This window comes from Bos grunniens, chromosome 15, assembly GCF_055505025.1.
Source record: "Bos grunniens cultivar Pamir isolate PY7600 chromosome 15, Bosgru_T2T1.0, whole genome shotgun sequence".
NCBI lineage: Eukaryota > Metazoa > Chordata > Mammalia > Artiodactyla > Bovidae > Bos > Bos grunniens.
Window position 1 is genome coordinate 64,437,166 of NC_141179.1, and position 12,246 is coordinate 64,449,411.

The following is a 12,246-nucleotide window of genomic DNA, read 5'->3' on the forward strand; positions in this document are numbered from 1 at the left end:
TCTCTAAATCTATTAGTATATTTTACACGTGCTACTTTAGGAATTTTGTTTATTGACTGTCATTCTGTGTGTTTCTGTGATTGTGGGTTACAGAAGGGATTTGAAATAAGAATGGTAATGTTAAGTTATTGAAGATGAGGGTGGGGAGCTTCACAGTGTCATGTGAGCTTGATATGTTCAGAAGGAGTTATTGATGTGGCTTTGCATCATTAAAGAGATGATAAATTGGTGGAGTTTGAAAAACTCCCTTGAGTAACAGCATAGAACAGATGCCAACAAGAATTTAAGAAAATGGATGAAAAGGTTTAGATCTAGGATTTCAATTTACAATTTCTCATATATGTTGAACCATAAATCTTAATTTGTGTAATAAGTTTTTGTAGCTGATTGCTTACTAAAGCCAGGTCAACTTAAGAAAGTGGTAGTAACAAGAATTGTTTAGGAAGTTGAAAGAGGCATAAATTTATGCCTTTTACCTGAAGGGGCAGTGTATCTTCCTGTTTTTACTTCACCTTAGGTATATGACCTTGAACCAATTAACTAGTCCCTTTGGGCTTCCCAGGTGGCGATAGTGGTAAAGAACCTGCCTGCCGATGCAGGAGACATAAGAGATGCAGGTTCGATTCCTGTGTTGGGAAGATCCCCTGGAGGAGGGCATGGCAACCCACTCCAGTATTTTTGCCTGGAGAATCCCATGGATAGAGGAGCTTGGTGGGCTGAAGTCTGTAGGGTCACAGAGAGTTGGACATGACTGAAGCAACTTAGCGTGCATGCATTGAGCTTTAATTTTCTTAACAGCAAACTTGGACTACATAAAATACTGCAAATAAAGCATTTGTCAAACTGTTGCATAGTAGGTGGTAGCTCTTATTATTTTAAGTGCTGCATATATTACATATTGTAATGGCAATCTGTTGGTTATTTTATTTATTTATTTGACTGTTCTGGGTCTTAGTTGCCACATATGGGATCTAGTTCCCCAGCCAGGAACCAAACCCACATCCCCGGCATTGGGAGCAAGGAGTCTTAATCACTGGACCACCAGGAAAGTCCCATTTTTTAGAAGAATGGAAATATTTTGAAATCAATTCCCAAACAACATTTATTAAAAACCAACTTTATATTCTGAGTACTTTGTTTTAGATCTCGTGAGAAAGACTGTTTTATACACTGACAATTATAATGTCAGTCATGTCATATCATGCCTGGAGCATGAGCGGTGAGTATATGTGTTCTAGGAAAGGCTTCATCAGGAAGGTATTGTATTAGGAATTCCCTGGTGATCCAGTTGTTACGACTCAGTGTTTTCACTGCAGAGGACTGGACCAAAAAAAAAAAAAAAAAGGAAGGACAACCACTGTATCACTTTGATTTGAATGTAAAGGAATTTACTGTTAATACGTGTTCAGGGATGATGTGAAAAGGACTTTAAAGAGAACATCATGAAAATGACTTACATACTTATTTTTACAATTGGTTTTTTTTTTTCCAAGGTAGTTCTTGAGCTTTAAGTTTAAGGAATATGACATTTGTGTAATATATATTTTCTGGTCTGATCATTGGTTCATAAATGATATATTGGTAATAGAATGCTTACTTTTGCTAGATGTATACAGCTTAAGGATCTGTACATTTTCTTTTGGAGGGAAAATAGTTGGTACAGTTCCTTGGGCATATCTTAGCCATTGTAGCTTGTCAATAAATATTGATTCAATGAAGGTTCTCAACTATTTAGTCCCAACCTTTCATACAATGCACAAAATATCTGAAACACTAACTAAAATGGAGACGGTGAAAATGTTTATCTTCTCCAAGGTGAAGAAAATCTTCATGGAACTTAACTGTTTTTATAAATTATGGACTTGACTCGTTAAAAGTTTTCTTCACGAGAGTTAAAAAATTGAACTTTTGTAGCTAATGTGACCCTTTTGTTTGTTTGTTTGTTTGTTTTTGTAGGTATGGCCTCACAAGTCTTGGTCTACCCACCGTATATTTATCAAACTCAGTCAAGTGCCTTTTGTAGTGTGAAGAAACTCAGAGTAGAGCCAAGCAGTTGTGTATTCCAGGAAAGAAACTATCCACGGACCTATGTGAATGGTAGAAACGTTGGGAATTCTCATCCTCCCACGAAGGGTAGTGCTTTTCAGACAAAGATACCATTTAACAGACCTCGGGGACACAACCTTTCTTTGCAGACAAGTGCTGTTGTTATAAAAAACCCTGCGGGTGCTACAAAGGTTATAGCAGCTCAGGCGCCGCAAACTCAAGTGGAGGCACCTCAGATCGGGGCGTGGCGGCACAGGTTCAGTTTCCTAGAAGGCCCCCAGCGATGTGGATTGAAGCGCAAGAGTGAGGAGTTGGATAATCATAGCAGCGCAATGCAGATTGTCGATGAGGTGTCCATACTTCCTGCAATGTTGCAAACCAACATGGGAAATCCAGTGACAGTTGTGACAACTACCACAGGAACCAAACAGAACTGTACCACTGGAGAAGGTGACTATCAGTTAGTGCAGCATGAAGTCTTATGCTCCATGAAAAATACTTACGAAGTCCTTGATTTCCTTGGTCGAGGCACTTTTGGCCAGGTAGTCAAATGCTGGAAAAGAGGGACAAATGAAATTGTAGCAATCAAAATTTTGAAGAACCACCCTTCGTATGCACGTCAAGGTCAGATAGAAGTGAGCATATTAGCAAGGCTCAGTACTGAAAATGCTGATGAATATAACTTTGTACGAGCTTACGAATGCTTTCAGCACCGTAACCACACTTGTTTAGTCTTTGAGATGCTGGAACAAAATTTGTATGACTTTCTGAAACAAAATAAGTTCAGTCCCCTGCCACTAAAAGTCATTCGACCCATTCTTCAGCAAGTGGCTACTGCACTGAAAAAATTGAAAAGTCTTGGATTAATTCATGCAGACCTCAAACCAGAGAATATTATGTTGGTGGATCCTGTTCGACAGCCATACAGGGTTAAAGTAATAGACTTTGGGTCAGCCAGTCACGTGTCAAAGACTGTTTGTTCAACATATCTGCAATCTCGGTACTACAGGTAGGTGATAATTATTTTTTGGTTATTTGATAAGTGTTGAATTTTTGCTGAATGAAATAATTTTGTGTGTGTATGTGGTGAAAAAGACTGCTTTGGATACATAGATATCAAGATACTTTAGGCATAAAATCTGTTCAGGCAGAATAGAAATTTCTACTGCAAATTTCTGTGCTAAAGACAGTTATTTTTATTGTTAATAGAAGACCTGAAGGATTGGTAGGTGGTTAATGATGATTAAACGGAAGTCTAAATATTGAGAAAGGGTTTATAGTAAATTTTGTACATTTCTTTGGAGAAGGAAATGGCAACCCACTCCAGTACTCTTGCCTGGAGAATTCTATGGACAGAGGAGCCTGGTAGGCTGCAGTCCATGGGGTCGCACAGAGTCAGGCATGACTGAGCAACAGTCATTTTCTTGGGCATTTTTCAGTGCTTAAGAAAACTAGCTTTTTAAAGATACATCTGATATAACTGAACATTTAGAAAGTTTTAAAAATACAGAAAGTCACTTTGATTAGTAATTTTAAGATTTAAACTTACTTCCATGGCTACCACAAATGTTCAAGCTGCTCTTTTGTAACAAGTTTGATTATATTCTTTACATATATGTTTTAGGTAATGTTATTTTGATGTTTGTACTATGGTTGGAATTTAAAGAAGAAAATAATTTCAATGCAATGTCATGATTAATATAATGCTAGCCTGGAGTACAATAAATGGTCTTGAGGTTAGCTAATCATTACCAGGATTCAGAGTATCTTAAGTTTGTAAGTGTTTTTAAATTCATAGTTGTGTAATTTTGAGAAATTCTTTTCATTTCAGCTTAAATGAGTTTTATGGTCTTGGTGTATTCTGGAGCCCCACAAGCCCCAACTCAGCAGGCAAATAAAAGATCTGACAATATTGGCCATTATTAATAAGTTCATAAATAGACAAAAACATGAAGTTTATTGTTGGAAACTGTTAGAACAGGAGAAAGGAAACCCACATTTATGTCACTTGGTTGATAATTAAGTTTACTAAAATATATATTAGAAATCAGAAGTGTAGCCTAAATTACCCTTTATATTCCTAATGTTGTAATTTTTAGTCTGAGAGTACTAGGTACTGTTCTTAAAATCTTTTAGATGGCTTAAAAGGTATTGTAGCAGTGTCATGAGTCTTAATTGATATCTCCTATAATTGGATTTATTTGACCCTCTGTGCTCCTGACCAAAAACAAATTTTTTCCCCCAATTTAATGTAACACAAGATTAACTTTTAGTTAATTTTTCTCTGGAAAAATTACTTTAATATCTGATATAACAGCATGAGAGGAATAGCATTTCCCCTTTCCCTTGTGTTCTGTGGATTCTGTCTTTTTATGAGTTTTGAGCAGTCAGCTAGCATATTATATAAACCCCCCAGCTCCAGCTGCTTGGGCTCTATATTTAGTTCACTTGTTAGTAAATGACTTCATTATATTTGGGTCCTGCATTATTCGGCATATCAGATTTAGTTATGTGTAATACCTTGACTCCTTTTCTTTATTTGAAATCTTTTCTTTTGGATGAGAGTAAAAAAAGAGCTTTATTTTTATACTTGAGATGATCTGTTTATTAAATGTTTCAAGAGAGTAAAAGAAATCCTTTAAAAAGCAGTCTAAAATACTAAATATTTTATGATATTGGTTTTTAACATTAGGCTTTTGCACAAATAGCCTCTTTTGGGAATGGAAAAATAAGGTATGAATAATTGCTGAGTACAGCTAGTAGTTTCTAATTTGTTTTTATACATAAATTTCTAGTAAATAATTTACCTGAATTTCAGAAGCTATATAGGTGCTGGACTTACAGTGTTTAGAGTTTAAACAAAAAAAGTTTCTTAATTATAAAAAGATGTGTTATTTAGCATTTTGGTTGTTGTTACGTGGATAAAATTTAAAAATGGAGTTTCTGTTAGTTGGATTCAAGGTTAAAAGAGTTAGGAAATATTATGGTAAATTAGTGAAAATGTAATGTAGTCCTTAATCAGGTACTGTTTTAATGTTTTGTATAATTTTGCATAAAAATAGCAGGTAACCATTATTTTTCAGCATTGGTGTGTACTTTATCAATTCTACCTTGCTTTGACTGAGTTTACTTATAAACCTGATGAGGCAATAAGCAAAAGTGTCTCATACTTGATTTTTTACTCTTTGTTTAAAATATATTGTACTTAAAAAATGAAAGCAGGAAGTGGCAACTTACCAAATTAAATATTTTTGAACCAATCACAGTGGGAACACGTAGCCCAAGTTCCAAAGTAAACGATTTGTGTTTAAACACAGGTTCATGTGTTACTGTTTCTTTGAACCGCGCAGCACAGAAACATAGTAGGGATATCTTAAAATAGACAGAGGACGGTGGCCAGAAATTGTTGACTGCTATAGATGGTGAGGCTGTCTAGCTCTTGTAGTGATATAAGCCAGAAGTACATGCTAAGGGCATTGATTTGCTCAAGGTCAGCATGTTCTAAATTCAGCTGCTTGAGTATGGTTTCTGTCAAGAACACGTAGGGCTCCTCAATGCATAAAAGGTTTTAGCAGCAGAAGGGGCTGTATTTATGAGGTGTGGTGGCAACATTCAGGTCATAAATATCTTTTTCTTCTTTTTTTAAATACAGAATTTTAGCCTGTGGTTCTGAGTCATTTCAGAACATAGACAGGAAAGTGGGCTGGAAAGTAACCTGTATAGCGGTTGTATTCTTTGCTACTTGACTGAATAATTTAGCATTAATTTTTAGCATTAGTGGTTGTTGAAGTAAATGCTGCTTTTTTGGCATATAATAGTTGACAAAGAGATATGTAAGGTAAAAAAAACAATTCAGGCTTACCAGCTTTTGTTTAGCTTGTTCCTAACCCCTCATGCCTTTTTTAAACCCCAAGTATCAAAGACAGTTTCTGTAACAAAATTAAAACACACAGGATGACCTATTAATAAAATAACCAGTATTTTATATAGGGTACTTTTTTCAAGTGCTTTTAAATAAAATTCCTAGTTTGTTTTTCCTATCTCAATTTCTGTGTTCTTAGATAAAACGCTTGGTGGAATTCCTGTTTAAAAAGTAGAAAACAGGCTTATACAAGTGAGACAGGTCCAAGTTCACCGTGCAAGCTTATCAGAATTTTTGTTGAGCCCTTTCTGTATGCTTGTGCTAGATGCTAGGGATACAGAGGTGGTAAAAACAGTTTCCTCATTTAATGCAGGAGAAAAAATAGTTTGTGTCAAGAAGTTCTAGGGCAGAACCCTGTGTAGGGTGTTTTGGGAACCCAGAGGAGAGCACTGCCTAATCCGAGAGTTTAGAGAGGGATCTGGGGAGAGATGACTCTTGACTTGAATGAGCCTTCAAAGGAGAGAAGGGGTTGTAGTCAATTAGTCTTTTTTTCTTTTTGGCTTGTGGGATTTTAGTTCCCTGACCAGGGACTGAACCTGGGCCATAGCAGTGAAAGCTCTGAGTCTTAACCATTGGACCTCCAGGGAATCCCAAGGATGGACTAGTCTTAAGGAGCGTTCTCTGTCCCACAGCCACCCTTACCTAAGAGCTCAATATTGGCTGAAATTGCTGGTAGCTTCTTGTCTGTATCAAAGAACTTGTTTTGTTTGGGAATCTTTATTAGACAAACATAAAGTTGTCATTTGGGTTTAGTTTTAACAGATGTTTTAATAGACGATTCCAAAAGTCTATAATGTGATTTTCAATGCCATAGATTGTGGTCACAGACATAAATTACTCCATATATTAGGCCTTCAAATAAAAATTTTGACAGCGCTCTTAAAAGTTTTTTTTTTTAAACAGCTTTATTGAGCTATAATTCCCATACTATTAATTTTATCCATTTAAAGTGCACATTCATTGTCCCTTAGTATGTTCACAGTTGTGCACCATCACCGCACTTTTAGAACATTTTCTTTACCCCCTAAGAACCCCCGCTCCTGCTCCCTAGCATGCTTTAGGCATCTTTCCCCGATCTTCCCACCCTTCTAGCCCTAGGCAACCAAAAATCTACTTTCTGTCTCTACAGATTTGCATATTCCAAACATCTCATATGAATGTAATCATACAATATGTTGTTCTTTTTAACTGGCTTTTTCCGCCCACTTAGCATAATGTTTTCAAGATTCATCTATATTGTAGCAGGTATCAGCACTTCATTTTTTTGTTGTTGACAAATAATTCCATTTATAGATATACCACATTTTATATATCCATTCATCAGCTGGTGGAGGCCTCAGTGAAAAGATAATGTGAATAGAAAACTCTAATCTGGCCCATGTTTAAGTCTTTCATTCAAAATACTTAGTGCCTATAAAGTGTAAAGTATTTCCTGGGTGCCGGTTATTCATTGAGGAGCAAAAATAAAGACCCTACTATTATGATGCTTACAATCTAATGTGTAGATAACCAGAAAAGTAAAGTATTCTAATTGGAAAAGAACAGGGAGAGAGACTAACAAGATAAACTTATTTTTTTGTTTTGTCTTAATTATTTTAGGCAATAAAAAGTTGCAAAAATTGTGAGAAGAATTTTTTTTATGCCCTTGATAAGTGTTTCAAATTTACCACCCCGGTTTCATCCTCATTCTTTTTCTATGTGCGTCATACACAGATACACATGTACATTTGTTGTTACAGTGTTTGAGAGCAAGTTTTAGATGTAAAACCCCTTTGCCTCTAAATACTTAACGATGTATAAGAGGTTGTGTGTATTCCTAAACCTAAGGACATCCTCTTGCATAACCCCAGTGCAATAATCAGAATCATTGTTGGTTGACATCAGTATTATTGATTTGATGAACTGAACTGCTCAATACTATTTGGTTTAAGGGAATTAAAATCAATTCAGCACTAGTAGCTTTACAGACTTAATTCAGATTTTACCAGTTGTCATGTTTTGCCGTATATACACAATAGAATACTACTTAGCCATAAAAGAGAATGAAACTTTGCCATTTGCAATAATATGGATGTACTTGGAGGGTATAATGCTAAGTGAAATAAGTCAGTCAGAGAAAAACAAATACTGTATGATAACGTATGAAATCTAAAAAATAAAACAAACTAGTGAGTGTAACAAAAGAGAAACAGATAGATCTAGAGAACAAACTAGTTCTCATTGGGGAGAGGAAAGAGGAGAGAGGAGAAGCAAGATAAGGGTAAGGAGTTAAGAGGCACAAACTATGACATATAAAATAAATAAGATACAAGCATATATTGTAAAACACAGGGAATATAGTTAATATTCTATAACAACTGTAAATGGAGTATAACCTTTAAAAATTGTGAATCACTGTGTTGTACTTATATACTAAAACTTACATACTTAAGTATATATGTGCTTATATACTTAAAACATACACTATTGTATTTCAACTATATGACGCTTTTGAAGAGTACAGACCAGTTATTTTGTACAATGTTGTCAGTTTGAGTTTGTCAAACATGTTGATGTTTTCAGGTTAAGTATTTTAGCTTATAGAAATGATGCTTTGTCCTCAAATATTGGGAGGCATATGCTGTCAGTTTGTCTCATTACTAGTAATGCTAACTTTGATCACTTGATTGAGGGGGTGACTGCCAGATTTTTCCCCCATAAGGTTTATTTTTGTATCTTGTGATACTTTGAGACTATTCACAGTCGCTGTTTCTTATCTTAATTTCACAGGCCAGTTTTAGCGTCCATTGATGAATATGGCCTTTAACAGTTATTAACTTAGGGGCTGCAAAAATGATGACTTTCAGGCTCTATCATTTAAGGAATTCTCCTATGAGGAAGAGCTTTCTTTTACTCTGTTTGTTGTTGTATAGACTTACAGGTTCATATGCAGTGGGTTGGAATTCATTACTTGTCATTTGCTTTACTGCACAGTTGTCCTGAATTGTCTAGCAAGAGCCTTTTAATTTTTTTAAAAATTTAATTCCTTTATTTATTTTTGGCTGTGCTGGGTCTTCGTTGCTGTGTGAGCTTTCTCTAGTTGGGGTGAGCGGGGGCTGCTCTCCAGCTGTGGTGCACCCGGCTTCTCATTGCGGTGGCTTTTCTTGTTGCAGAGCATGGGGTCCAGAGCACAGGTTCCGCACTTGCAGCACACAGGCTTAGTTGCTCTGCAGCATGTGGGATCTTCTGGATCAGGGATTGAACCCGGGTCTCCTGCATTGGCAGGTGGATTCTTTACTGCTGAGCCACCAGGGAAGCCCTAGGAAGAGCCTTTTGAAGTTTGCTCTTGTGTACCTTTGACATGGCCCCCTCCTTCCTTGAGAGCTTACTTGCTGGCGTCTCGAGCTGTTCCAGGTTTACTCTGTACTTTTCTTGTTCCATACTTTGTATTGGCTATTTTTCTACAGGACTCTGGTTCCTTTTGTTGGAGATGATAGTAAAGCAGTGAATTCATACTGACATGTTTATTTCCGTCACCTCAGAGTTCATTCTCTCCTTCTTCCTTTATTTATGATCTCTTCTCTTATATCGAGAAACTTGGCTCTCATTATCCACAGTGTTACTTATTTGCTCAATTTCAGAATACACTTCAAGTAGTTTTGGAATTGCTAACCCATATCACTGCTAATTTACTAACAAGAGTGCACATTTATTTATAATTTTTATTCTTAGCCTTAGACTTGGAGAATGTGTTCAAAGTACTATATTCCAAAGTTAATTAGGTTAGTTCTTCCTCAGCCCCCTTCCCCCATCTTCAATGTGATTGTTTTTTATTTGAAATATAATTAAGTTCATTTCATTATATTCCATTTTGGGTCCTCTGTGTTCTTATTTATTAGACCATATGAAATATTAAAATAGTTAATGTTACTTAGTATATATGACTTGTGAGGTTGATACTTTATATATTTGCACATTAATAGGTTTTAAAGTAAGTTTTATGATACTCTTGGTATATAGGTATGATATTAGTTTATAAGATAACAATACATAATACATGTGCTAAGTAACATAGTTAGGTATTGGTGGGCTGCCATCTACGGGGTCACACAGAGTCGGACACAACTGAAGCGACTTAGCAGCACCAGCAGCAGGACAAAATTATTTTGTAAAAGCTTGGTCACAGAGTGAGTTTGTTAATTCTGTTGATTATAGATGTAAAATATGTAATAAATGTAATGCCATATAAACAGCTGATCGGTATTTTATGTCAGATTGGAATGACTATATTCTAGAACTGCATATAACTGTTAGTTATTCACAGGTTAAAATGAAAACTTTTGTGATGGTTTATAAAATTAAGTTGAATGAAAGTCTTCAATATTAGTTTTTCCTCTTGTGCTACATAGCTTTGTTTCAGAGGTGTGTGTAGTCTCATGGATGTACTGTAATAGACTGTGATGACATCATGGATTAGATGTCAGTCCTGACCACACACACCTCAGGATGCATGTGCCTATTTGTTTCTGAGTCTTTAGCATTTTGCTGTGAATGGAATTCAGCTCCCGGGATGTTATTAGCAGAGTGCCTGCTGCCACAGAAGAGTACCAGTTCAGTGGCCAGTGAATAATTTAGGCATCAGTTGGTGTGGTGAGATTGTGTTACTTAGGAGAGAATCTAATACATGTGCTAAACTTTGACATTAAAAAGAACAAATGTGTTTTTTCCTTTTTTGAGAGAACAGTGAATTACAGAAAGTTTTAGATTTATTTATCTAAAACCAGTGTACTAATTAAAATTTTTTTGATTTAATGTTTTAAAAATTATATTAGTTATGGATGCTCTGTCAGAAAAAAATTCAGTAATAGAGAAGGCCAAGAAGCAAAACAGGAACAATTTCCCCCTTTATTGTGACTCTGCCTTGTAATTTTTATAATTTGTTTTATACTTTATAAGCCCTTCCCTGTGGTGTATGTTTCGTTTGTTTTCTGATATTGCTATCGGGAACCTTCTTGTAAGTCCTTGGACACTTGTAGTAGGTTTATTTCCACTACATTTCTAGAAGGAGACTTGTTGGGTCAAAGGATATTAACATTGTGCTATCGGACGCTGCCAAGTTTCTTTTCAGAAATGTTGTCTTGTTCCAGTTTACATACAGTCTTGCCAATAACGTGTGAAAATGTCCTTTTCTTCACATTCTTGTCATCACAAGGGCATTTTTTTTTTGATTGGTAGCTGTAAATAGGCAAAAAAGAAAACCATTTAAATTTTATCTTCACTCTTCACTACGTTTTAAAAAGTTTTATGTATGTCTTCTGGAGAAGGCAGTGGCACCCCACTCCAGTGTTCTTGCCTGGAGAATCCCAGGGACGGGGAGCCTGGTGGGCTGCCGTCTGGGGTCGCACAGAGTCGGACACGACTGAAGCGACTCAGCAGCAGCAGCAGCATGTATGTCGTCTTTGTCATGTGTTATACTGGTAGATACTCTTTTATATGGAGAATGAGAATGTCAAAATAAACAGAGTTCATATAAAAACAATATTTATTGATGGCTTAGTACCAGCCACTGTGCGGAAAACTTTTACCCTTTACCCTCGTAGCAGTCGTGGTAAGTGGTAGTGTTGTCTTTATTTGACAGGGGATTTGAGATTCAGATATGTTAAGCAACGTGCCCAGTGGTACACAGTTAACTGTAGAGCTGTGATCTGAGCACCGTTCAGCCTATCTGTTTGCTGTGCTCCTTCTCCAGAGATTTCCCTTCATCTTCCTGAAAGTCCTGTGCTAAAGGACACTGATGACTTGTTTGTTAACCACCATATTTGAGAGTTTTTTTTTCTTTTTAGAAGTCCACATCTGGCTGGACCTCTGTCTTTCAATGCTGTTAGTGCTTTATTTTATTGAAATGTTCTCTGCTAGTTTCCTAAACATCATAACCCTCAGATTCTTCTTTCATTTTGCTAGCTTTTTTGTTCTTTTTTACAGCTCTTACATGAGTACACCCCCCCAGGGTTCAGTCTGGGCCACTTTCTCATTCAATATACTTGCCTTTTGGAGACCTTACTCTCTCCCATGACTTCAGTTTGTTTGTTGTATGGTAAAATTTCAAATACCTTCCTGTAGCCCTGATCTCCCTTTGAACACCTAATTTGTTTCCAGTTACATCCTTGCACAGTCTCTGGGTTTTACTAACTCATGTTCAAATGATTCGTCTTTATCCCAAGGCTTCTCATCTCCCTTATTACATATCAGAATTATTAAAAGAATCATTTCCATTGGATGTTTCTGTCCTATGTATCTAA

At 36.3% G+C, this 12,246-nt stretch overlaps 1 protein-coding gene across 4 annotated transcripts in view; it reads left to right on the forward strand.

The window, feature by feature from the left end:
* The window catches only part of HIPK3 (homeodomain interacting protein kinase 3), an 83,416-nt gene that overhangs the window by 24,111 nt on the left and 47,059 nt on the right, over nt 1-12,246 (forward strand). For all 4 annotated transcript variants that reach the window (XM_086341092.1, XM_086341094.1, XM_086341093.1 and 1 more), the window contains exon 2: nt 1,957-3,055. In XM_086341092.1, coding sequence (XP_086197218.1) covers nt 1,959-3,055 — 1,097 coding nt within the window. In that variant the 5' untranslated portion in view covers nt 1,957-1,958. The remainder of the gene's footprint in view (nt 1-1,956; nt 3,056-12,246) is intronic.